This window comes from Rutidosis leptorrhynchoides, unplaced genomic scaffold (genome assembly GCF_046630445.1).
Source record: "Rutidosis leptorrhynchoides isolate AG116_Rl617_1_P2 unplaced genomic scaffold, CSIRO_AGI_Rlap_v1 contig244, whole genome shotgun sequence".
NCBI lineage: Eukaryota > Viridiplantae > Streptophyta > Magnoliopsida > Asterales > Asteraceae > Rutidosis > Rutidosis leptorrhynchoides.
In genome coordinates, this window is record NW_027266493.1 from 34,653 (window position 1) to 61,292 (window position 26,640).

The 26,640-nt window shown below is 35.3% G+C and overlaps 4 protein-coding genes, 1 non-coding gene and 1 pseudogene across 5 annotated transcripts; 3 read left to right on the top strand and 3 right to left on the bottom strand.

Moving 5' to 3' along the window:
• Nucleotides 1-91: 91 nt before the first annotated feature.
• LOC139882223 (small nucleolar RNA Z221/R21b) lies at nt 92-182 on the bottom strand. Its single transcript, XR_011771783.1, has one exon. It is a non-coding gene; the product is annotated as a small nucleolar RNA Z221/R21b (small nucleolar RNA).
• A 905-nt stretch (nt 183-1,087) lies between these two features.
• LOC139882221 (vacuolar protein sorting-associated protein 45 homolog) lies at nt 1,088-5,056 on the bottom strand. The gene is made up of 13 exons (XM_071866585.1): nt 4,967-5,056; nt 4,200-4,401; nt 3,997-4,076; nt 3,306-3,533; nt 3,024-3,149; nt 2,820-2,900; nt 2,584-2,725; nt 2,294-2,472; nt 1,969-2,124; nt 1,670-1,777; nt 1,469-1,590; nt 1,258-1,389; nt 1,088-1,148 (listed from the first exon to the last, which is right to left on the bottom strand). The coding sequence occupies exons 1-13, from the start codon at nt 5,054-5,056 to the stop codon at nt 1,088-1,090; spliced, it is 1,707 nt and encodes a 568-aa protein (XP_071722686.1).
• Nucleotides 5,057-5,079: 23 nt separating this feature from the next.
• On the top strand, nt 5,080-7,175 carry LOC139882214 (uncharacterized). Its single transcript, XM_071866580.1, has 6 exons — nt 5,080-5,177; nt 5,788-5,975; nt 6,095-6,208; nt 6,265-6,433; nt 6,576-6,684; nt 6,867-7,175. The coding sequence occupies exons 1-6, from the start codon at nt 5,080-5,082 to the stop codon at nt 7,173-7,175; spliced, it is 987 nt and encodes a 328-aa protein (XP_071722681.1).
• A 1,580-nt stretch (nt 7,176-8,755) lies between these two features.
• On the bottom strand, nt 8,756-10,249 carry LOC139882215 (uncharacterized). The gene is made up of 2 exons (XM_071866581.1): nt 9,897-10,249; nt 8,756-9,686 (listed from the first exon to the last, which is right to left on the bottom strand). Exons 1-2 carry the CDS (start codon nt 10,247-10,249, stop codon nt 8,756-8,758), a joined length of 1,284 nt encoding a protein of 427 aa, XP_071722682.1.
• A 2,979-nt stretch (nt 10,250-13,228) lies between these two features.
• Nucleotides 13,229-15,766, top strand: LOC139882216 (protein trichome berefringence-like 7; annotated as a pseudogene).
• A 650-nt stretch (nt 15,767-16,416) lies between these two features.
• LOC139882217 (protein TRACHEARY ELEMENT DIFFERENTIATION-RELATED 6) lies at nt 16,417-16,842 on the top strand. The gene has a single exon (XM_071866582.1). The coding sequence runs from the start codon at nt 16,417-16,419 to the stop codon at nt 16,840-16,842; it is 426 nt and encodes a 141-aa protein (XP_071722683.1).
• The last annotated feature ends 9,798 nt before the right edge of the window (nt 16,843-26,640 follow it).

Sequence of the window (26,640 nt, forward strand, 5' to 3'; positions counted from 1 at the left end):
AGTCTAAAAAGACTGCATCACTTGGTTCCAATTCAATTCAAAATCCTTTTTTTATATTTCAAAAATCAATTTAAATTTGAAGATAAGGAAGGGGCTCAGATTCTTAAAATGGGTTGAGAGATGTTATCAGCACAGTAAATCAGAGTGGTGCATGACTTATCTCAATAGGATCATCACTGCCCCCCATCCACCATTAGCACGATAATTACAATCACAGAAGACGAAAATCGCACAAATTGATCAATTTGTGGGATCGAACAACTAAAACGAAGACGAAATCACACAACAGAAATTATACAGAGACGGATGTTAATGATTTCAATTGCCATTGCGTATTTATATAGACAGAGATAAAAATGGTTCCATAAAAACCCTAGCTTTATTTTGTTCATCTATTGACAACTTCGCCCTTGTATGCTACTAATATTTCCTTTTCACCCTTATGTATATCGGAAAGCTACAAAAGTCCTTACAAAACTTGCTATTACATTTTGATCCTTTATGTTATTATTGGATTGGATCTTTGCTGAAATGATCAACTGCTGTAATGATTTGATTATTTGAAGGATGTTTAAATCTGCGACATGACGGATAATAGTTTACGATGCAACTTTTGTGAAAACATAATTTGCACTTGTGGTGATATATCTAAATGAAAATCGGAAATGGAGCAGAAATAAAGCACAACCTCGATCGTTCATAAACAAAAAGTATACAAAAGATTGGCATTAATACATGGTTATACACGTGCTATGTTCAAGATTACCAAAACCCAACAGGAACAAGATATGACGACGATCAATGTCTTCATTGTAAAAGTTACTCTTTTTTTTTTTTTCTTGGTAAGACCTACGAGAATTAAGATGTTAGAAGAATAGCTAAAATGGTTTAACTTTTTTTTCGTATAGGATGGATGGAAACACGAAAGGCCTCCCTGACAGTAGCTCAATGGCTTCTGTGCTTTCCGAAAATATCGAGTTCAATGCACACAAGAATTTGCGACTTCAAAATTGTTACCACCCAATTACCAAAATCAAGAATTCCTATATACGGCTACGAACACTGTCTACAGTGTAAACATAGAAGTTCAAATGACATTGGAGCTAGATTGCGCTATCCTTTGAGCTTCTTCCAGGTCCTTCAAAAACCTGCATTTTTTGCACATCGACCCTTTAAAAAAGAAAGCTTTTTTCCACTCCGTCCGGAAGTAAGAAAATCAAGTTCTATGAGAAGATATGAAGGCTGCTTGTTGTATACCTTTTAGAATTGAGAATTGCTGATCCACCAAGTATAAATCGAACTCCGGTATTGCTAGCATTGAATAGAGCAACTGACCGTGCCTCCTCATAAGTTGTTCCACCGACAATAAAGATAATTACATCCTGTGGCCTGGTCAAAGAAGAATAGTTATCAAACCATAAGGTCCATATCTGCAAATTCTGGGAAATTACACGATAAAAAAACCAACCTGCCCTGTTGGAAGTGATTCCCAACATATGGGAAGTCCACATCTCGTAACCTCCCCTTAGTTATACTTTCTATAGTCTGGAACAGAAGAGGCTGGTGTTGTGTGTAAACATTCTCAACTCCCTACAAAAGGGATGGCAGATGATCTATCAGCACACTGCCATATGTCCCCAAACAAGTAACAGTAGGTAACTGCACAAACCTTCAATCCACGAGCCATATTACGGGCAATGCTCAAGAAATCTCGATTTCCATAGAGATCTCCAGTGCGTTTATCAACTCCCGCTTGCTTCAAGAGGAATTGAACTAGCTGACATTCAAATATAGAAAATAGTCAGTTTTCGATCTAAACTAGCAATTAGCAAGTCTAATTGAACCGCATGTTATAACAAGAAACAAATCCTGAAATGATATAAGAAATGTCACAAACATACACTTGAAAGAAAAACATAAAACTCTTCATTCCAATCTACATTAATATTAAAGGGTTCAATTAGATACCCCAGGTTTGTATTTGGCACTTCGAGAAGCCAATTTGTTGAAAAGCTGCATCAGCTGAACAGGGCTTTCCTTTTCATAACGCAAAGCATAGAGCATCACCACGCGTAGACGGTCAATATCAGATACACTATCATTGTATAAAAGATTTGTAATTGCCTGCAGACACGCATGAAACTGTCAGAACAGTTGTATAACTTAAAATGCCATCGAGATAAACATACTCAGTATCCCGTAATTGTAACTAGGGGCCACGTTGGATACAGTTAGCACTTCATTGTAATAATTCAACATAATGAAAACAAAATAAACTATGAACATAAACTACCTCCAATGCTGCCCCTTGCCCACCATTGCAGGCCAACTCTTGCTCTGTTTCCGAAACTAGCATGAGCTTTCGTTCTTCAACAATCTTGCTCATTTCTGTGACCAAGGTCACATGCTTTGAAACATTGCCATGCATTTTTCTGTACTCGGGGTAATTTTCAACAAACTTGGCCATGTCTTCTGCAGCAATTCAAAATTCAAATCGTGTTATTTATCAGAAGTCTTCCAGGTGAAAAATAACAGAACTATGCCTTAAAAGATATTTGAAGTACAATTTAGCCTCATACGAACCTATTGTTTGGATACTTTGATTACTTTTTGCAACTTGCTGGAAATCATCCACCATTCGTTTGATGTTCATTCCAATATCTCCAAAGTTCTCATACATGTTGGATTTGAAAAAAGCATCTTGTTCTGACGACAGCACGATTTCCTGTAATCACAAAAATATGAAAACAATGTTGGAAACGAGTAAACATGAAAACTATATATGAGCATCGTAGGCACATATTGCAGTATAAACTCACCTGCTGATCTTTTGAAACTTTGCCGATGTTTCTCAAATCCACTTTATTGTCTTCAATACCTATCAATTCATGAACCATTGCCTATAAAAGATACTGTAATCAATGAGCCGCCCTTGTTTATGCCATTAAAAATAAAACCCTTATTTGCGTACTACCAAATGCTGGGGTAGCAATGCAGGTATATGAATAGTCCAACAAACGTACCTGATAGGTCCACTGATTTAGTAATGGTGTCACAGGGTCATCTCTTCGGTCTACTATAAGCAACAACGGGGAAATTTCAGTCCGCCTGAAATCAAACAGACCACTTTCTTGCTGGTACATCAGTTTCTGTCATATACCAAAATAGACTATTAACTTCACATTGCAGATTTGTAGCTAATCCAAGACATAAATTTTAAAATAAATTGCATAATTTAAAGCTGGAAGACGTATGTATATAGACACATAATATCCATTTTTTTGGCAGTTTGAAACATTACTTACCGCTGTTTCCTGTGCTATTCTTTTTGCAGTATCAGACGTCCTCTGATATCGAATAACAGGTCTTCGTTTTAATGCCAAGAAAACTGCTGCGAGACCATCGACAACTCGGTCACAAAAATGCTGCAAACTTGGAGGATCAACAACAGCTGGAAGCATATACATGTGATTTGAGGGTATATTTAAAGTGAAATGATAAGGATCGATTGGAACAAAGTCGGCATAAAATTCCTGCATGATTCATAAGCAGAATGTCAAACCAAGTAATATGAATGAAAAAAATAATCAAAACAGTTTAGCTTTTTCACTGTATATCTATAGACATTTAGAAGAAGATAACCAGTTCCTGTCTTTGTTCTATATGTGCCCCTTTTCTTCTAAGAACTGACTCTGGGGAGATTCTAGTAGTCAAGATGAGAAACAAGGCAAGATGATTAACAGAGATACTATCAACTATATGTGGGATAAATTATAACATGAGATTGCCAATGTAGCACAGCGATTAACCTCTTCCACAAAAAATCACCAATTTTCTAAAACCACAGTTTTTTCCTCACAAATGTTATTTTAGTTAAAAATGCATAACACAGTAGACTTACTATAAACAACTGTCAACTTGAAAAGATCTTAGACGTTCTATTCCTAAATCATGAATCTTTCTCCTTAACAAAAACAGAATCAGTAAATGGAGTACCTGAACTTGCTGGACAAGTTCATGTTCATCTGAATCTGCCAATAAATGAATTTGAGTATCCTTCAACATGTTGGAGAAAACTGCAATAAAAAAAATCTAGTATTAGAAATTATGGACAGGAAAAGGACTTTGCATCCACGTGTAAAAAATTTCACCAGAATTCCTATATTTAATGATCATTTCAACAATATAAAAAGACTTACATAGATGATACTCTCCAAATCTAGGATTAGTTAGCTGACGCCGCAAAAACTGAATATTCTCTGATGTTGGTCGAAGGAAGTAAACTGCTTTAAGATGTGACATAGATTCTTTTGACTTGGAAATGGAATCCACCAATTCTACCAAAAATACTTCTTTCTGAAGCAGCTCTGACTGTGAATATGCTACACTCACTACACTAACCTGAACAAAACAAGACAACAATAAATACTCGCACAAAGTAGCATTCACTTTCAAATGACACAAAACTGAAACGATCAACCAAGCTACTAAAAACATGTATACAAAAGTCATACAGCAAACACAAAATTCTTTGGAGCCATATCATTCAGCAACCCAATTGGATGATAAATCAGAACTGATAAACGAGTATGATCATCATATTGCCTGCCAGACCAGTAAACGGGCATTAACTGGCAATGCAGAATCAAGCATCTCCCTCATTCTAATCTACACAGCTAGCACAATGAAATGTGTTCTGCCTTCCAACAACACACTTCCAGGTGATACCATCCGAACCTAAGACCGAAGCAGATTCTAGAAAAACCCAAGATTTCAACAACCCAGTTGGAAAACTGTAGCTGCAATCAAATTTCAACTCGCCCACTACGATTAATATGCATGCTCTCACTTCAAATGAATTCGAATTGCGATAGCGACGACCCAAATATTAAAAATGAAAAAAGTAGGAATATACAAGCTATACTTGATCAATTTATGCCAGAAGAAAAAGGGAAAACGTAATTACTGTTTGTGAATCGAGGACGAGAACTTTCATGCCGGAGATGTCTTGCAACATCCGATTGACGTAATCACGTACGGCTGTCACCACCACCATTCTTCTTCTTAAAAAATTTGGTTATGAGTTCAGCTGATCATAAAATTGAAAGAGAAGGGAAAAAAATAGATTTGGATCTGGCACCAAGAAAGATCAACATAAACGCACCGTTTTGTTTTGGGTCGGTTCGATCGCAACCAAATCAAATCAAAATAATAAATCGTCACCCAAATCGAACCAAACCAGTAATGTTTTACCTGTAACACCTTTACAACACCTCACCAACACCTCTTTCTGTTAGCCTAAAAATTTCTCACGTTCGATCGCTAGCTAAATTTGTACATGTTGTACTTAGTGGTTCCTAGTCAGCTAACAGATCAATATATTTATGATATGTCTCATCTGACTCATAAATTTTTTGACAAATTATCAAAAAATCCATATTTTTTTTATATAATTAATGATGTGGTAAAAATTGTGTGACGTGACTCTAACATATATCATAATAATATGAATCTATTAACTGATTAGACATAAATTTATTCTATAAAACGTCACATAAATATCACGTAAATTAAATTAACTGAAAAAAAACATTTTTATTAACGTTAAGGTTTTTATATAACGAAAAAATGTGAGAGAAAAAAATATAGGTTTTCTAAAACCTCGTCCCTGTCCCTGAGCTGATTGAAAAAATGGATGTGATTACTCCACCATGGAATTTCAAAAGCTTCACCATTTTCAACTTCAAGTACGATTAGCTTACATGGGTTTTCTCTGGTTTCTTATAGCAAGCTTTCGGTCCCAATTTGGGCACTCCCATTTTGTAAAGTTCGAAACTTTTCATCGTCCTCGTTTATACTTTATGCGAAGAAGAGAAGGGATTCGGGGTCGGAGCCAATTCTTAAACCATCTATAGTTGAACAAGTTTCCATGGACGACGCAGGAGAGGAAGAAGATGAAGATGACTTCCAAGATGGTAATAAATTTTTTGGCTGCTAAGTAAATTTAGGAAGTTTTGAATGTTTATGTGTTTTGGGTAGTGTAAAAATGGAAAATAATGTCTTAACTAAGGTAAACTCTTGGTCTTTTTTAAAGATGATGATGTGGTTTATGGTGATTTTGAAGAGGAATTTATGGAGGACGAGGATGCTGAAGTTTATGTAAGATTACTGAATGAATGTTTTGCTCTTAGTTTTGGAGTAATACTCTGTTAATGAGTTTGTTGAAAAGTGTGTATTTTTATGCTGTTTCATTGAAGCTGTGAGATGGAGCCGGAGGAGGAGGAATTGCTCTTGCCGGAACGTGGTGGGACAAAGAAGCCTTATCATTAGCTCAAGATGTTTGTACTTCCTTTGAGGGAGACTTGAATATGTATGCCTTTAGAACTTTGCCAAATTTCACCATTCAAGTGCGCATTGAGAGGCTGACAAATAAGTAAGCATCTTCTAAACCCTATTTTCGACAAAAAGTTGGTGTGCGACTGTTTAATCGGTGAATTTTCAATGAATGAAGGTTTTCCTCAAAATTTAGTTAAGAATATTATGCCATGGTTAATTTTCAATCATATATTTCACAGGTCTGGTTCCCCCAATATGGAAGATATTGAAGCATTTACTACAAGATACAGAGCACGATTGGAGGAGGCTGAGCAAGCTAAATCTATACCTGAAAATATATCTTTGGAGGTTAGTAATTTTAGATACTAGTGATAAACCATTTCCTCAGTCCTGTTGCCTTAGCTTTTAGCAATCCTAGCTTGCTTGATTTCAAAATATAACCTTTACGTAGCTGATATCTGATTTATAGTTCTAAGACTGTGTGGTTCTTGTATTTGAGAGTAAAGAGACTTTGCTCTATTTCCTCTCAGGTTTCATCTCCTGGAGTGGAGAGGGTAGTTCGAGTCCCACACGAGCTTGAATGGTTCAAAGACCGGAATATGTATGTGAGATACATCAGCCAGGTATCTACGACGGGTCAGGCTTCTGAAAGTGATGATGTTTTCAAGCTTATCTCATATGACACTGAAGAAAAATGCTGCACTTGGGGTTTAGCAGATGTTAGGATAAACAGAGAAAAGGCTGGCAAAGGAAGGCCATTGAGTAAGAAGCAGCGAGAATTTCGTGTGGTTACTCCTTTTGACTCCTTACTTGTAGTCAGGTTTCATTCTGAATGGTGAATGAATAACCTTTCAATTCTTTATTTCATTCCTCAAGGCTGTCACTTGTCTTGCAATAGAAATTCAAGTGATCTACGTATCTGTTTGTCGTAGACAAGAGAAATTGCTCAGTTTTGCTCTCATTTTGATGAATCGTCTCTTAGGAAAAGTTCTATTTATTTGTTCTATCTAGTGTAGGTAAGAAAGGAAAGTAATTGTATGATTTAAAAAGAGCAGATACTTAAAGAGCAGATACTTATTCTAGCAATGTAGTAGTTGAAAATTGTTATGTATGATATTGAAGTTATAGATTTCAGTACTGCCATTTTTTTTTTGCTTGTATAAATTGTATCTTTCACCGGCTAACAGAATTGATTCCAAACCCATCAAAATTTGACGACAAAGTTAAAACCGGGCAGTGAAGTACAAATAAGAGCAGCTCGCCAACTTTACTAAATAGTTTTCTTCATCTCATTACTTAGTTAACATCTAGAATGCTTGCAGATTTTATACACATGCATACTGTCAGTAAAATTAGACTAATCTAGTCAAAGCTGAAAAGAGTTCAGACAAATACTAAAACTAATATGCAACTTTAAGCAGGAATCCATCTTGATTTTAGAGTAATCTTCGAGAGTTGCAGTATCCAGAAGTCTCAGTTGATTCTTCAGTATAGAACTCAATTACAGAAGACGATTACCGGCAATGAATTCTAGTCTCCAACGACAACAGAATAGTGACTGAATTGTATCAGGTATGATCAGGAAGCGCTTGATCAGAACTCCTAGTCCATTCTTTTAACAATTCATTATAAACATCAGCCTATATCTTCAGCAGTAAGTAAAACAGACCAGATTATCTAATTCCCTCAAAACAAATAATTCCAGAATCAGCAGTCTTGGCGACAGTGGTAGTTTATCAGAGATCACCAAAGGGATGTCAGGATCAATCGTCCATGGCTGAGGAAGCAAGAGAAAATACCAGGATTTGAAAGGAAGTGATGTCAATCTTGCAGTAACACAGAGCATGGACCACCAATTTAGACAAGGTCATTACAAGGAAGCTATATGATGTAACCCAACTGTTTCTGTCCATCTTCTAAGTAATCCTTCAGGAAATGCAGATAATCATCTCCATCCTCAGACTAGGAACCGTAGACCAAAACAAGGAAACAAAGCAGCTCAAGTCGACAAACCAAATCTTATAGTATAGGAGAAATGCCACCAAGGATTGGTACTGAGATAGTTTTACCGTAATAGAACTTCAGTATAAGAAACCAGCTCCCAGCGAAGACTTAGAGCAGATAGACTATCGAACCAGATCAAAACACCAGACATTTGTTGTGACCACCTTTAATACTCTTGGAAGATCGTAACCAACAAACACGCACACAGAGGAACCATTTTAACAATCCTTACCCCATCCGATACACATATCACTTAGTTATCTCACAAAAAGCATTGATCCTGACTACCTACCTACCAATTAATGAACCAAATAAACCTACACTAATACCAAGACTCAGAAAATAACCAACAAACACACACACACAGGTACCCTTTAAACAACCCTTACCCCACCCAATACTCATCTCACGAGCTTTATGCCATCTCCTTCTTCCTTTTCTGTTCAGCCATATATTTTCTCGTTCGCTCAGCCTTTGCTCTCATCTCCTCGATAATCTTGTCATTCCTCTCTCTTATTTGTTTTGGCAACATAACTTCCAAATAATCCAACCACTCTCCTAGAGTCATCTTTTCCAAATCCACCTCTTTTCCAAACTCCGGTCGATCATCTCCACCATCAGTCTTTTCTTCACTTGCCACTACCTCCTCTTCTTCATCATCAACACCCATAACAGCATCTACATTACTATTCCCTGTTTTTCTGCTACCACTATCTCCAATAACATCTACATTCTCTTTCTCTTTGCTATCACTAACTCCAATAACTTCTACATTATCATTCTCCTCCTCTAACCTATCTTCATTTTGTGGTTCCCTGCCACTTGAATCTATCCTGACATTCACATGCTCCTCATTCACAAGCTCAACACCCTTTTCATAGCCCTCCTCGTGCACACCCACATTCAAGTCATCATTTTCAGCGATATTAACCAATTCAACAACCTCATCTTGCTCCTTCCACTTGGCATTACCCACCCTCCCTCTTCCCCTCCCTCGTCCCCTCCCTCTCCGAGGAGGCTTGCCACGTGTCTTCTTCTGCACCTCCTCATTTCCCTTTTCCTGATCCATTGTCTCAGCCTCATTATCTCGAACAACGACTGACTCCACTACCCCGCCATCCATCTCCAGCCTATTGACCTCAACTTGAGTAATTGTATTGTCATCCAGTACCTCCTCAGTCTCTAGCTCGACCTTAATTTTCAATTTTTCCATACCAACTTGCTTCTCAGGACTTTGTTGAAGCCTCGATTCTTCCCCAACATCAACTCGCTCCAATCCCTTTGAAATCTCTTCTTCAACAACTGGGTTTTTAGCTCTTCCCCTCCGTGTAGGGTTCCTTCGAGACCTGACCTCATCCCGCCCATTGTCTTCATCCAATGTCGCTGCATTCTTCACTTCTTCAGCTACATGGTTTTCCGTCTTCCCCCGCTGCCGTGTAAGGTATCTCCGAGGCCTACCGTCATCTTCCCCCGCTGCATTCTCGGCCGCAGCCTCAACTTCAACCTTAGCATTTCTCGCATTCGCACCTCGTCTAGCATTTCTCCCAGGAGGCGGCTTAGATTTCAGATTCTCTTCACCCACACTGTCTACAATTTTTACCATTATCGAAGTATACTCACCGATCTTGAGCATATCCCCATCATTGAGATCGACGGGAGTCAGAGGAGACAGTTGGACTTCGTTTAAAATAGTACCGTTAGACGACTCAAGGTCGGTGAGAGCCCACTTGTTCGATTCACGCACTGATTCGATGACGAGATGTTTTGTGGAAATCCCAGCATCTTTAATCGGTAAATTGTTGCCGCGGACGACTCGACCAACTTTAACGGTTTCTCCGAACCGGAATTCTACAGATTCACCTTCACGTGGACCCTTCAGTAACACCAATTTCAGAGATGGCGGATCCATTTTTTTTCCAGTTGATCTCAAAAGTTGCAGAGACTAGAGAGAATGAGAGCGGGAGGGAAAGAGATGAGGGAATTTGTAATGGCAAAACTAAGCTTTTGGTCCCTCATGTTTAATTTCAATTACTTAGTCCAAATATTTGACGTTCCGTGATTGATACCTCACCCATAACATCCGTTAATAAAAATAGCTGGGATTTCAAGTTTGACCAATAAAACTATCATACATTATATCCTACGTGTCCAATTATGCCGTCTGAGTGCTTAACTCAAATTTATAAGTCGGTATTTAAGGTTTTTATTCTTGCATGTACAACCAAAATTGTAATGTTTGATTTTTAAGGCTAACGTGTCATTCATGTTTAATTTCAGTTACTTAGTCCCAATCTTTGACATCCCTTAAGAATGGTTGGTCTTTCACCCGTAATGTTCGTTAAAAATAGATGTTATCTCAAGTTTGACCAATAAGATTGATACATGATATCTTACAGGATCGTCTTGGATATTTTAGAGATCCCGAACGAAATTAAAGTATGAGCCTTTATCGCTTGAAAATTTTATCTTTTGCGTATTTTCTAAAATAAATTTGTAAATCAAATTCTCTAAAGCTGAATTATTCAAAATCTCATTATTAATTGTCAAAAATATTATAATAAAAATTAAAGATCACAATTTAGGGATGACAATTCTATCTAAATCCGTGGAGATCCGCTAAATTTTATCTATCATGGAGCGAATTTGGAGGGCAAAAAATCTCCATGGATACGGAGACGGATAGAAAAATTTATCCACTTCATAAATGGAGGCGGGGACGGATACAAAATTTTATCCGCGAATATATCCATGGATATCCGTTTGCATAAAATAGACATAAATATTATTTTTTCAATCCAATAAAAGATAGCTATATCGAGTTTCTATAATTTGTTAAGTTACATCAATTTTATTTTATAAATGTTTAGTGTAACTATCAAATAATATAGCTATCATTATTTAATAAATAAGATAGTTTTCGATTGATTTTATTTCATCTTTTATGTATTTAGTTTTAAATTTTCAAAAAAACCAATGAATAAAAAAAATCCATGGATATCCGTTACCCGACATGGATACGGGGACAGATATAATTTTTTATCCATTACGGATATGGAGACGGAGACGGAGACGGAGAGTGATTATTCTAAATGGATACGGAGGTGGAGATAGTACTATCCGCGCTGAATCTGCTCCATTGTTACCCCTAAATCACATTATTAAAAAAAATTTGCTTGAAACAAACAAATATTGTAGCTGTAGTAATATTTCTTTTTAACAAAATCAGCTACAATAATATTCAATTACTATACTGATTCTAATTTTTTTTTTAATATTAAAATTTATAAAAGAAAAAATAGTCTATCCATCTAAATGAATATATAAAAGAATATAAAATTTGTAAAATTCAATTGTAAACATCATAATTATTATTTTAATTTAAAAGTTAAAAGTTAAGAAAGAAATTATGGAGAAATTATAAAAATTCATAAAATAAATTTTAAAAATTTTCCATTTTAATTTTCTTTTTAAAAAAATTATAGGTCCCTGAGCGAATCGCTCACTCTACACATCCTCAAAGACGATCCCGACATCCTATATCTCCAATTATGTCAGCTTTACTCAAATTTATAAGTTGGTATTTAAGGGTTTTTTATTCCTGCATCTACAACCAAAATTTGGAGATGTAAATTTTTATACATCAAACTTGACAATTCAACGAACATTACTGATGAGAGATCAACCATTCTAACGGAATACCAAACGTTAAGATTAAATATTTGAATACGAAGGATAGCCGCTTAGGACGTGTTTAGTAACGAGAATTCTCGTTTTATTTTCTCTCTCTCTCTTAAGCTAAACATAATGATAGTCAAAGACAAAATTTGTTTGAGATCTACTTTGTGCTTGGGAGGTCCGAAATCGAGGGGGTGGAGATCGAGAAGCGGCGGGCCAGGCGGTGGAGATCATCAGTCTTCTCCAATAATGACGGCGACTTCCTGGGCTCGAAGCCACTGAATTCCCGTTCCCTACCAAACAGCTGGAGAAGAGACGACGACGACAACGCTACCGTTGATCTCACTTCTCTCTCTCTCGCTCATCGCACGTCCACAGATCTCTCTCAATCTCACTTCTCTCTCTCGCTCATCCTCCTCTATCATCGACGTCGACGAAGAAGAAGCCGATGCCATCATTTTTGCAATGAAAATGGCGATTTGGTTTGATTGTTATCAATTCTGCTTTAATTGTTCTCGGTTTTTGGGTCTGAGGGAGTGAGAGACTGTGAGTGGGAGGAGCGATGACATTGATTGTGGTGGCTGGAATTTAGAGTGGGCGGTGGCAGGATGAAGGTGGTTATCGATTAGGCAGAGATTGATTTTGTTATAATACATTATGATCCCTGATGTATCCATTTTTTTAATCCAGTCCCTCCAGTAATTTGAAAACTTCAAATTTGATTTTCTCATTTTTTAGAGAATTTTGTGAAAATTCTCAAAGAAAACAAAAAATAAAAATCATCAACCGAATGAGTTTTCAAGAAAAAAATGAGAATTTTGTGAAAAATGAAAATTTTTTTAAAAAAACTCCTCACCGAACAGGGCATTAGGGCCTGTTCGGTGGGCTTGTTTTTTGGAAATTTTTTGAAATTTTTTCATGTTTCACAAAATTCACATTTTTCTTTGAAAACTCATTCGGTTGACGATTTTCGTTTTCGTGTTCTTCGAGAATTTTCGCAAAATTCTCTGAAAAATGAGATAGTCAAATTTGAACTTTTCAAATTACTCGAGGGACTGGATTGAAAATAAAAGGAAACGTTAGGGGTCAAAGTGTATTTTCACCACCTCACAACCACCTCTCCTCTTCCGATCGACACCATGGCCGCCGTCCGTACGCCATCAAATTGGTGGCTCCTCCTCGAGCTGGAATCAAAGTTGACGCCCACTGGTCGATGGGTGGTCTCAGCCACCAGCGGCTCCGTCTCCAAGGAAAAATCGAAGGCAACGTCGAACGACTCCTTCACGAGGTTGAACACCGCCACATGACGCCGAGTCCCAAAGCCCGAGTTGTAGATCCAGATCTGGCGAAGAAGAAAGAAATTAAGAAAGGGAAGAAGAAGATTGGATCTGATTCTGTTTCGCCATCTCTCCCGCCTGCTCCGATGGCGGTGAAGAGGCGCAAGAAAAGCGTATTGGAAGAATCAAGCAGCGATGAAGAGGAGGAAGACGATGGAGAAGAAGTCGAGGACGACGACGGCCATAGTGATGATGATGATGACAGAGTGACGACGATGATAGCCCGAGTGACGAGAAAAGCAGCCCACCGAATAAGTTTTTTTTTTTTTTTGACTTTCACAAAAATTAAATTATGAATAGTAGTTTTCTAAAAAAGAAAAATTGAATTATGAATAGTAATTTTCTAAAAAAAACAAAAAGACAAAAAGCCCTACTAAACAGCCCTTAGGTTTGCCAATTCGTGAGTGACGACGAAGATTGAAGTGAGGGTATATATGTCATTTTCCTCTGAAATGAAATTTAAATTTCGTGGAATTAGCAAATTTTCCCGTGGAAATAGGAGATGGAACCCAAGAAGACAAAAACCACCGACAAGTAAGGGAAGACAACTTTGCGTTTCGAATTAAGGAAAAAATAATTTTATTTATTTTTCTAAATCAGAAGATAAAATCTTTTCGAAGATAAATTAGATGTATTGCAATGAAGAAGATGCTTCCTAGATTTTAGTTAAGCTGTCAGTTGAGACATAACTGACGTAATGAGCAAAACACCCTCACCACTTGAATTTCACTACCTACCTTCTTCTTCAACAACCAGTAATTCCCAAAAAGAACATTCCTTTTTCATGTTTATGGAAGACCCAGTTCGCAAAATGTAAGGTTTCTATTCAATTTATGCTTAAAAAATGTTTATTTTTTTGGTTTTTGATGATTTTGAGCTTATGGGTCTAACTTGATCTGGGTTTTCTCATCTGGCTATTATCAGTTCGAGTTATTATTTTCAGTGGAGCTGAAGTGTTGAATGGTTGATTGCTGCTTTTGATTTTCAGAAACTCATTTCAAGGGTTCACATTTGGTTACAATTAAGGTTGTCAGTTTCTGTTCGTGACAGAAATGGAGGTAGCGAGTAGATTCAATTTGAGTCATATAGAACAGTTAAAGCCATTGTATGTAAGAGTGGTGAGCTTTAGCAACAAAGTCATACATGGTCATTGTAAAGTATGGGCTGTTCAATCATTCACTAGACTTGTTATAGCTGGATCATTGCTTCTATTCTCCTTAATCATGGCATTTGCATATTCGTACATGTTTCCGAGGATTCAGATCCAGCCAGTCAATTACACTGAAATTCCCAAGTCCAGTATAAGCCAATGCAACGTTTTCGAAGGAAGTTGGATTCGGGATGATACATATCCTTTATACAATGCCTCACAATGTCCATTTGCAGAGATTGGTTTTAATTGCTTGGCAAATGGAAGAAGAGATGAGGATTATTTGAAATGGAGATGGAAGCCAAATGGTTGTGAAATTCCCCGTTTTAATCCACGCAGAATTCTCGAAAAGCTTCGTGGTAAAAGGGTTGTTTTTGTAGGTGACTCTTTGAGCAGAACACAATGGGAATCTTTTATATGTATGCTTATGACAGGTGTAGAGGATAAAAGGAGTGTTTATGAGATCAACAGAAACAAGATCACAAAAAGGATTAGATTTTTAGGTGTATATTTAGTTCTTTCAGTCTTCGAATTGATTTTTATAGGTCGGTTTTCTTGGTACAACCTGGTCCAGTCCCCAAGCGTGCACCAAAACGGGTCACAGCGACACTTAAACTTGATAAAATGGACGATATCAGCAAAGAATGGATTGATTCTGACATCCTAGTATTCAATTCAGGGCATTGGTGGAATCCGAGTAAACTTTTTGAAATGTAAGTGGATTGCAATTAGTTTTCCCTTAAAGTTGCCATTTAATGTATGGGTGCATTTATATGTATATCTTGTATGCTTACTATTTTTAGACAGGGGGTGGTATTTTCAGGTTAGTGGATCGTTGAAGCTTGGAATGAAAATCAATACTGCATTCAGAAAAGGATTGGAAACTTGGGCATCATGGGCGGAGACTTCTATCAACACAAACAGAACAAAGATATTCTTCCGGACATTTGAATCTTCTCATTGGAGTGGCCGCAGCCGCAATTCTTGCAAAGTGACTCGACATCCATCGGTGAAAATGAAAGGAAATGACCGGAGTCCAATTTCGAACACGATAATCAAAGTTGTGAAGAAAATGTCTATTCCGGTAACAGTGTTGCATGTTACAGCCATGGGAGCATATCGAGGTGATGCTCACGTAGGCACCTGGAGCGACAATCCGTCGGTGCCTGATTGTAGCCATTGGTGTCTTCCTGGGCTCCCAGACTCGTGGAATGAATTGACCTTCTCTTACCTTTTATCTGAAAATGAGTTAGACCTAGAATGAACAGAATCATACAGATGTTATCTCCTACTCTGAAAATATTACAAAATATGACCTTTTGGCTGTATATCATTCAAGACAAAATACTCATTGAGATTTATACAGAGTTTTGTTTTTATTCCAGAATGGTCCTTATGTTATTGAGATTTTATGATCAAACGCCCCTAATAGAGAACTGGCTGCAATTCTAATTGGAATCATTTCTATTCAATTCACTCAAGTACGATAAGGGCAAATCTCGATGTGCTAAGGCTCTCGTTTTGGGGTGGTATGGGGGAAGATGTCGTAATATGCATGCATCCTTCCCTGGCAATCGGAAAGATGATGTTTCTATCGTTCGAACCTGTAAATTGACTCAAGTACAATCAAGCCTAAAATTGACTCAGATGCTGATGTAATATATTAAATGGTTCAAGTTCTTCAGACCTACAAGAAATTACGTTTGGCTTCTCATTAAAAATGTTTTCTTCCAGCTTTGAAGAAGTGTTTTCCAATGCAAACAATCTTATTCGTACAATCTTCTCAAATCTTAGAATGAGAGCCAAGTCAAGTCACTTAAAAACTTCACTACAGATAGCCAACTAAACATTCCATTCTCTCCACACAACAAATTCATTCCATTTTTTCACATATCAAAAGTCAAAACACCATAAATGGCGAATCCTAATAACTCCAACATGGTCCCGGTTTCTTCATCATCAGACGACGACAACCATCCCACTGTGATAGTCGTCGTGTTCATCTCATTTGGCTGCTTGTGTTTGTTCGCGGCGATTGCATTTTCTATCTGTTGGTTTCTCAGAAGGAGAAAGAGAAGATGTAGTAAGCATGTTGAAGAAGCAGGAATCGTCCACGTGGACGAGCACAAGAAGGTGAAAGAAGCCATCGTACAAGGACCTCACGGGAAGAAGACGGTCGTTCGGGAGATGGAAGATGATGTGCATATTGGAGAAGCCGTGATCGTCAAGAAAGATGAGAGAGTAGGTGAAAGCAGTTGCTTGGAAGCCAAAGCTCCAGCTGGAGATCAAGCCAATTCTGATACAGTTATTGATATTAATGGTTCTAGGCTAGAAAAGTAAAACAAAGCTTGGTAGTTAAGAAATGTTTATGCATAATTCTTGAAAATATGTACAGGGAATAAATAAATGGTTTGATGTTTAATTTCTTACCAAATAAATTCATGAAAAATAAGAAGTTGTAATATTCATTGTGTTATACTCTTTCGAACTCTAATTAACTGTCGTTTTTTTTATGTAATTTGTATAGGAAAAACGACCGTTAATTAAGGATGGAGGTAGTATAAGATTACATTTCCACAATCAACGTTTCAAATTAAAGATTACGTTTTATCATATCTGATTGAGTAATGTTTAGAATAGAGACTTAATATATTCTACTTTCATTTCACAATAATTGATATTTTGAATTTTAATAACATGTATAATTAATTATATGCATTAAGGATATTTTTTTAAAGAAATAAAGAACTCAAGCTTTTCTAAATTAAGCAAAACAACATACATAACTTAAGAAATATTTTGTTTTAAAAAATATCAACATTATATCTATTAATTACACATGTCATTAAAATTCAAATCATCAACTATTGTGAAATGAATTGAGTAATAAAAACTAAAGAAATTAAGGGAAAACTGTTGGAATAAATTTAAGTATACGTGCAAAATAAACAACAATTGCGAATGAATTGCTACTGAATTTTATTCATATAACAATTCACATTAAACAATATTAATAACATAAAACAAATCAATATAACATATGAATCAACAATAATACACGAAAACAACAAAATAGAATAAGGATAGAGATACGAAACCGAGGCACGATTTTGAATCGCTGTCCTTAAGACGTATTTGCCGCGTTCTCTCGACGCACAACGCTATGGCAATCGTCTCCCAGGATACAACGGTAAGAAGTATACCTTCGGAACACCGGCGCTAGTGATGAAGGTAAGAGCGGAACGTTTGGTCGCCAAACTCTCTGACTCGACTAGACTAAGGTTGGAACAACAGCTCTTGTGAAATTAATTTTGTGAGAAAAGTCAGTCAATAAAGAAGTGGGAGAGCTGCCGTATATATAGGACGTGAACCACTACTTCGAACTTTGAAATAGAGTTCAATTCAGTTTCGAATTGTGCGCGTCCGTTATTATCCAACCATAACAGCTTATTGTCACATGCACATGGGATGTAAATCTTTTTTTCACGTTTTTATAACTAACTCATCTTATCAAAATGAATTAAACACGTGAATTCTACAACAATCCCCCACATGAATGTGACATTAGCTTGACACAGATGCAGACACAGATGCAGACACGAGAGAGTTTGCGAAAGTGTGTCGCCGGATTAGGTGGTCTTAACCTTGAACCTTCCGTTGTGAATAGCATCGGATCTACTTGCTAACCAATGAACGCGATGTCTTGAATTGTTCAGCTTTCGTGTAAACCAAGACAATACTAATCACACGTCACACTCTTTGACGACTTATTTGTTCCTCACGTTGTGCCCTTTTGTGGCCCTGGACACTCCTGGCGTTCATGAGTAACCTAGAAAATACAGCCCACATATTTTCATAGAAGCGGCTCCACTTCAATACTCATATAGGTGACTTCTTGTCAAGAACATCTTCCTTATATCCCACTTGATTTCTCTAACTAAATCAAGATACAAGAATCATTAAAAGCTTTGCTTAACCTTTCATTACTCAGCATTGTTCGTCATTCTAGGAATAGGTCGATAAATGAATTCCCCCACAATGCTTGTGGATTTATGAATTCCCCCACAATGCTCATGGATTTATTTAACTCTGTTTTCCTTTGAACCAAGATCTGGGGATCTCCCATCTTCAAGGTAGGTTTACCGTTTAAACCAAATCCTATTTTACGGGCTTTAATCCCATTCCTATTGACGTTGAATAGACAAGATCTCTATTTAAACTCTTAATGAGCGGATCCGCTAAGTTATCTTTTGATCTTACAAAGTCAATTGAGATAACTCCACTAGAGATCAATTGTCTCACCATATTGTGTCTTCTTTGGATGTGCCTCTATTTCCCATTATACATTACACTCTTGACTTCACAAATAGCTGTCTTGCTATCGCAATGTAATGCAATCATCATCGTAGATTTAGGCCATCCTAGAACATCCTCAACAAAGTTTCTAGGCCATTCGTCATTTGCACCAGCTAGATCGAGCGCTATGAACTCTACTTTCATAGTCGATCTTGCTATAAAACTTTGTTTAGCGAATTTCAAAGACACATTTGCACCTCCAACATAGAAACATAGCCACTTGGCTAATGTGTCATTTTATGCAGGTATCCGATTGACATCGCAGTACCCTTCTAGCACAGCTGGATATCTCTTATCGTGGAGTGCATAGTCCTTTATATATCTTAAATATTTTAGGACTTTAACGAGAGCATTTCAATGCTCCTTATTTGGATTGTTAGTGAAGCTACATAGCTTCTTTACACATTAGCAATATCAAGTCTTGTACATGAGGTGAGATACAACAAATTGCCAATTATGCGCGCATACTCTACTTGTTGTATTCCTTCACCAATATATTTCTCAAGACTCACATTAACGTCCATAGGTGTTTTCTCTTTACCGACATCGTTTTACAGAATCTCTGTAAAATTTTCTCAACATGATGCGTTTGAGATAAAATTAATCCTTCCGAAGAACGGATAATTTTAATACCTAGGATTCCGTCGGCTTCACCCATGTCTTGTATATCAAAGACTTTGGACAACATCACCTTTGTAGATTTTATGATGTTTATATTACTTCCCATCATAAACATATCATCTACATACAAGCATACAATGACATTCTTTATCGGTGACTTTTATATAAATGCTCTTATCTCACTAATTGATCTTAAAGCCATTCTTCAACATGGTTTGATCAAATTTTAAATGTCATTGTGTCAGAGCTTGTTTTATTCCATAGAGGGATTTTACAAGTCTACAAACCTTCTTCTCGTGTATTTACGACAAACCATTCGGTTGTTGCATGTAGATCTCCTCTTCAAGATCGCCATTTAGAAACGCTGTTTTTACATCCATTTGATGAATTAGCAATTTTTTGACAGACACAAATGCTAATAACATTCTTATGGAAGTTATTCTTATAACAGACGAGTAAGTGTCATACAAGTCTATTCACTTGATAACAAGTTTCGCAGCATACTTGTCTATCATTCATCGACTTACATTTTCTTCTTGAAGATCCACTTACACACTTAAGGTTTGTATCACGGAGGTAAGATCACTAGCTCCCACGTATGATTGTGCAAAATGGACTACATTTCACAATCTATGGCCTCTTGCCATGATGGAGCTTTCGGAGTGGACATCTCCTCTTTATAAGTACGTGACTCTTTACCTTCTAGTAAAAGACTAGATAGCCAAAAGACTTGCAACTTTCGCTCTCTTCCTAGTCTCCGTTCAACTTCTAAATATGTAATAGAGACATCATTGATGTCATCAGGAATGATATCATCATCATTTTCCTCCCTAATACGTTTAGAAGTACTTGCCTTTTGTCTAGACTTATTCGGAAATATTTCTTCAAGGAACACTGATGTCCTTGATTCCATTATCGTGTTTCCACAAACTTCTGAATTTTCCAGAATTATACACAAAATATATAATTAGACTTTATGTCCATAAGCAATGAAAATACAATCCACTTTCTTTAGACCTATTTTCATATCCTTAGATTTTGACATGACTACTTTAGTCAAACACCCCCACAATTCAGAGGTACGCTCCACATTATAAAATTAAATGACATTTGTCATTTATTTTTACATTGAGGGTCTCCATATTTATTCATCTCTATTAAATACTTATAAGCTTTACTTTAGTATTTATCAACATGGAGTTCTCCATATTTTCTTTCGAACATTATTTACATTACTTGTAAATATTCTACATTTATTTTCTTTCGAAAATAATTTACATTACTTATAAATATTAATATTTTCATATTAATCACGTTTACAAGTACATTCGACGATTATTAAACATTTGTTTAATTCTCATTCTTTCCGCTCACGGATAATATATCCTATGAATTTTGATTTTACAAACATGACACTTAAACTTTCAAAGTTCATGTATTAATCAAATTTCTCCATTCTAATATTACATCATATATTAGAAATTAATAAGTCGCACTTATTATTCCATTCATCGATTAATCAGCAGATATATCGATCACGAGCATAAAGCTCTTTATGTATCTTCGCAAAGCATACATAAAATTGTCACTATTAATTTGTTCCGCACACGGAGACAAATTGGTTTGAACCATATCAAGTTCGAACATCATGGACAATTCCACTTTCGATAAAAAAACTTTATGTATTAAAACATCAAATACATAATTCTGAGGACTCATCCGTCAGAAGTACAAAACCAGGGACTGCTTGGTACGTTTATCTCCGCAGAGGACCAACCAGAATGTATGCTGAGGATTAAAACAGCACACGATAGACTTTAGGGACCAAACAGTTAACGGGCTGAAACGTTTGGGCAGACTGACTAGAACCAAATCGGGAGGGACCATCAGACAGAAAACCAAGTTTCAGGGACCAACACGCCAAGTCAGTATCCTTAATGACCAAACCTGAAATACGTTAAACTGTAAGGACTACCACTGTCACAAAGTTGATTTCGCAGGGACCAAAGTGCAAAATCATTGTCTTCTTCGTCAACTCGCAGGCAAAGCCAAATTCCGGCCAAAACTTGACGATTCCGACCACAAAACCGGAGGGTTTTTGATCGCCATCCATCATAGAACACAATTACCGCTTTCAATTCAATTATCAAGCAAGGAATAAGAAATCCCCAATTGATTTCAACGAAGAACCCTAATATCTTGATCCGGAAATTCAAAGCAATTCAACATGTAATTGTGCATGATTATTGACGACGACTCATCAACAAACAAAACCCATGCATTTAATTTCATTTTCAAGCCATAAACAAGAGTGAATCGATCGATTTCGGATCATGAAAACCGCGACCTCCGATTTCAATTATACCATCAAATTCGATTTTAACAGCTCGAATTCGACAAACAATCAGTTACCACATGATCATACAACAACAATTTCAGTATTGAAACAACACAATCACGATCGATTTCACAAACAAAGCCAATAGAAACGTGTGTCAACAAAGCATGTAACATAATCAATTAAGTTAATTAGTGGCACCGAAATATTAGCACGCAAATTCATGCGTTTTTCAATTAATTAAAACATGTTACAACTTTGAAAAGTCAAACAGAGTTATTTGCGGAACTAACAGCATGTCACGATACAAAGTCATGCACTTTTCAAAAATTAAAATAGAAATTCTAAAACCGATTAATTAGTTATAAAGCCACTAGAGATAATTAATTAACAGTTAATTAATACCAATTTCAACAGTAACTGAAACAAATTGATTTTGAAATTTAATTAATCATGTGACAGGATAAACTAATTAATTAATTTAAACGTAACAGTATGATACTTGCAATTTTCTAAAGCATGTAATCTGGAAAAATTAAAACAAATAAACCAGTTATAGCAGTACGAATAAATTTTAAAGAGACAATTAGTCATGTGAAAAAAAACATAACTGATATCCAAATTAATTTAACAAATATGACAGATGCATCTTATTAGTTTTAACCAATATGCAGCAATGAGTATATTTACAACTTTGAATACTATATCAGGTGTTGCAGAGTTCAAAATCCAGCGGTATGCAGTATCATTAAATTTGGCAAGAATTAAACGAGATTAGAGTTTATATACACAATGATCATGCGAGGATTAAAGACAAAACATCAGGCATAATCAGTGATAATTCGAAAGATAGAGAACTACACATATACGAATACGTCTTAAGATTGTTGGAATAAATTTAAGTATACGTGCAAAATAAACAACAATTGCGAATGATATTGCTACTGAATTTTATTCATATGACAATTCACATTAAACAATATTAATAACATAAAACAAATCAATATAACATATGAATCAATAATAATACACGAAAACAACAAAATAGAATAAGGATAGAGATACGAAACCGAGGCACGATTTTGAATCGCTGTCCTTAAGACGTATTTGCCGCGTTCTCTCGACGCACAACGCTATGGCAATCGTCTCCCAGGATACAACGGTAAGAAGTATACCTTCGGAACACCGGCGCAAGTGATGAAGGTAAGAGCGGAACGTTTGGTCGCCAAACTCTCTGACTCGACTAGACTAAGGTTGGAACAACAGCTCTTGTGAAATTAATTGTGTGAGAAAAGTCAGTCAATAAAGAAGTGGGAGAGCTGCCGTATATATAGGACGTGGACCACTACTTCGAACTTTGAAATAGAGTTCAATTCAGTTTCGAATTGTGCGCGTCCGTTATTATCCAACCATAAGAGCTTATTGTCACATGCACATGGGATGTAAATCTTTTTTTCACGTTTTTATAACTAACTCATCTTATCAAAATGAATTAAACACGTGAATTCTACAACAAAAACATACGAAAGTGCAGATCAAGATGACTTCGTTGCTTTCATCAATTTTCATCCTTTCACTTTGTATGTAATTCCTTTTCATTTCTTCCCTCAAAATAAATAAATATATATCCAAATATTTTTTTTGTTAAAATCTAATTCGACGGTATTGATTATTAATATATACTTTGTTATTATTATATAGGTTTATGCATATCAGCAAGCATGGCAGCACCAGATTTGCAAAAGTATAATGCAGATGGAACTCAATTTCTGGAATGTAGGTAGATAGTGACTGCTATCATCGTTATAGCACTTGCTTCGATATAAAATGTGTCAATTCTCAGTGTAAATGTATACCATGATGAGATCAATGTATGATATGCAACCTAAATAAGTTTGTCCATCCGGAATAAAATGAGTTTTAGATTGATAATGGGAGTATTATTTATGACAGTACAAATATGTCCGAACCAAATGCATTTGATTCAAACAATACTTGCATTTATCCCATGAATATTGAAATCTGTAACATTAATTAATAAACATTTATTAAGATGGCAGTGGTACCGCTAGCCTATTGATTTTTGCACAACATAATTGTGGATTAACGCTCTAATAGAGTGAGGGTTAATGTCGCTTACTCGCACTCTATTAGAACTTTTGTCCATAATATTGTTGTCCAAAAATCAAGCTTCATGATAATAAAAATATAGAATTAATTATTTGATTTTCTTTGAAATACTATTTTTGTATTTAAATAGTTTATATTTTCGCTTTTAGCTTCATTGTAAATTCGATGTATCTAGACAATAATAATGGCTAGATACATCAATTTTTTAATAAATCTAAAAAGTGAAAACGTCATCTATTTAAATACGGAGAGAGTAATTTTTTTTATAAATTTCTAATACAATCTACCCATATCCCCAAAATCCACTCCTCCAGGAGTTGAACTCATGACCTTTCGCAGAAAGGCAAATGCCATAACCATTGGGACACGGGATTACAAAACTTTTGGACCATTTATCAATATGTCCTTTGATGATTATAATTAGAAGGGGATCTACTTCAAATTTTCCTCTCGCAGAATTAGATAAGTTTAGACAATAATATATTCATGAGGAGTTGTTTAAATATGGTCGACAATGCAAATGTTGGGATCGATCGATCGACCTAATTCGTCCTAGACAATTAATTTGTATATAACATCATGGAGACATGATGATCATATAGGATAATCAACAATTTTAAAATCAAATTATGATCATATATGTATATCTCTATATGTTTTTTAATAAAATGAGTTTCGTTAATCCATAAGTAATTGTAAGCTTGATAGTTAAGAAATGTTTATGTATAATATATAATTCTTGAAAATACGTACAAGTGTGAAGTGAATGAATAAATGGTTTGATGTTTAATTTCTTACCAAATAAGTTCATGAAAAATAAGAAATTGCAATATTCATCGTTTTATACTCCCCCATCCCTTATTAAATGTCGACGACGGTTAATTAGAGATGGAGGCACTAAGATTACATTTCCACAATCAACATTTCAAATATAAAGATTTAATTTTACATATCTGATTGAATATTATTTAGGATAGAGATTTAATATAATATGGAGACTAGTATAGACCCATAATATTATGAGATGTGGCAAAGAAAATTAAATATTTTTATTTTATTTATCTAATACTATTAAAGATAAAATCTAATTTTAATGAACAATATTACAAATTATAAAGAATTTTGTTTGATATTATCTTTACTATTAGATATATACACAATCAAAATCTTTATTTCTCAATGCCACGTGTCACGATATTACGAGTCTTTATATTAAGTCTTTATCCCAATAATTTGTCTATTTAATTTGAAATAATCACTCAGTATAAGATTATTTGGTTTGATATTATCCTTACTGAATTTCAAAAAGAATAAAAATTATTTTAATATATATTTTCTTTTCTTTTCCTTATAACTGATTTATTTAGTTTTTTTTGAATAATTACAATCTAAATAAATCAAATATTATGCTGTCCAAAATCTCTAAGATCCTTTTGTTTTTTTTTTTTTTTTCCATTTATACTCGATGTTTGGCTCTATAAATACGGTCCAAAATTCGATCACCAAATAACTCAATCAAAAAGGAGGAATAAAAACTAAAAGAAATTAAGGGAAAGAGTACGAAAATGCAGATTAAGATGACTTCGTTGCTTTCATCAATTTTCATCCTTTCACTTTGTAAGTAATTCCTTTTCATTTCTTCCCTCAAAATAAATAAATATATATCCAAATTTTTTTTTTGTTAAATTCTAATTCGACGGTATTGATTATTAATATATACTTTGTTATTATTATATAGGTTTATGCATATCAGCAAGCATGACAGCACCAGATTTGCAAAAGTATAATGCAGATGGAACTCCATCTTTGAAGGAATGTAAGGTAGATAGTGACTGCCATCATCATTATAGCTATTGCTTCGATATAAAATGTATCAATTCTCAATGTAGATGTATATACCATGATGAGATTAATGTATGATATATATATATATATATAGATAACTTCAATAAGTTTGTCGATCCGGAATAAAATGAGTTTTAGATTGATGATGGGAGAGTATTATTTATGACAGAACAAATATGTTCTAACCAAATGGATTTGATTCAAACAATACTTGCATTTACCCTATGAAATATTGAAATCTTTAACATTAAACTATAAATACTTATTAAGATGGTAGTGGTACCGATAATAAAAAGATATATTTGAAATGATTTATGACATTAATTTTGGACCATTTATCAATATGTCCTTTGATGATTATAATTATAAGGGGATTTATTTCAAATTTTCCTCTCACAGAATCAAATTTAAATATGGTCGACAGTGCGAGTGTTGGGATCGATTGATCGACCTTCGGCCTAGACAATTTATTTGTACATAGTATCATAAAGACATGGTGATCATATATAGGATATATATTAATCAACAATGTTTAAAATCAAATTATGATCATATACGTATATATTTCAATATGTTTTCTAATAAAATGAGTTTATTTTATAGATAAGTAATCGGTTATTTATAATTTGTTCTATAAAAGTTGCTACGATAATTTGTTCTATATCTTTGAAATCTTTGCTAATGATCGAGTCAATACATTTTAAATGGAAAAGAAGATTTCCATTCGGATAATGGATAGCAACCATAACTATTTGCCATTTAAGAAAAGATTTCATACTTAATCATACTATAAATTTTTACCAGTACATTTGATCTATAAAGATTCATATAGAATCGTTTAGAGTATT

What these genes read in the sequence shown, in the direction of transcription:
- LOC139882215 (XM_071866581.1), bottom strand. Translation starts at nt 10,249, where the DNA reads ATGGATCCGCCATCTCTGAAATTGGTGTTACTGAAGGGTCCACGTGAA. An exon ending in GAAGAGAATCTGAAATCTAA is followed by an intron (nt 9,687 to 9,896) that starts GCCGCCTCCTGG and finishes GGATGAGGTCAG; the next exon opens with GTCTCGAAGGAACCCTACAC.
- LOC139882214 (XM_071866580.1), top strand. Translation starts at nt 5,080, where the DNA reads ATGAGTTCAGCTGATCATAAAATTGAAAGAGAAGGGAAAAAAATAGAT. An exon ending in TGAAGATGACTTCCAAGATG is followed by an intron (nt 5,976 to 6,094) that starts GTAATAAATTTT and finishes TCTTTTTTAAAG; the next exon opens with ATGATGATGTGGTTTATGGT. An exon ending in TAGTTTTGGAGTAATACTCT is followed by an intron (nt 6,209 to 6,264) that starts GTTAATGAGTTT and finishes TGAAGCTGTGAG; the next exon opens with ATGGAGCCGGAGGAGGAGGA.
- LOC139882221 (XM_071866585.1), bottom strand. Translation starts at nt 5,056, where the DNA reads ATGGTGGTGGTGACAGCCGTACGTGATTACGTCAATCGGATGTTGCAA. An exon ending in TAAATCAGTGGACCTATCAG is followed by an intron (nt 2,901 to 3,023) that starts GTACGTTTGTTG and finishes TATCTTTTATAG; the next exon opens with GCAATGGTTCATGAATTGAT. An exon ending in GGCAAGGGGCAGCATTGGAG is followed by an intron (nt 2,125 to 2,293) that starts GTAGTTTATGTT and finishes GCGTGTCTGCAG; the next exon opens with GCAATTACAAATCTTTTATA.
- LOC139882217 (XM_071866582.1), top strand. Translation starts at nt 16,417, where the DNA reads ATGGCGAATCCTAATAACTCCAACATGGTCCCGGTTTCTTCATCATCA.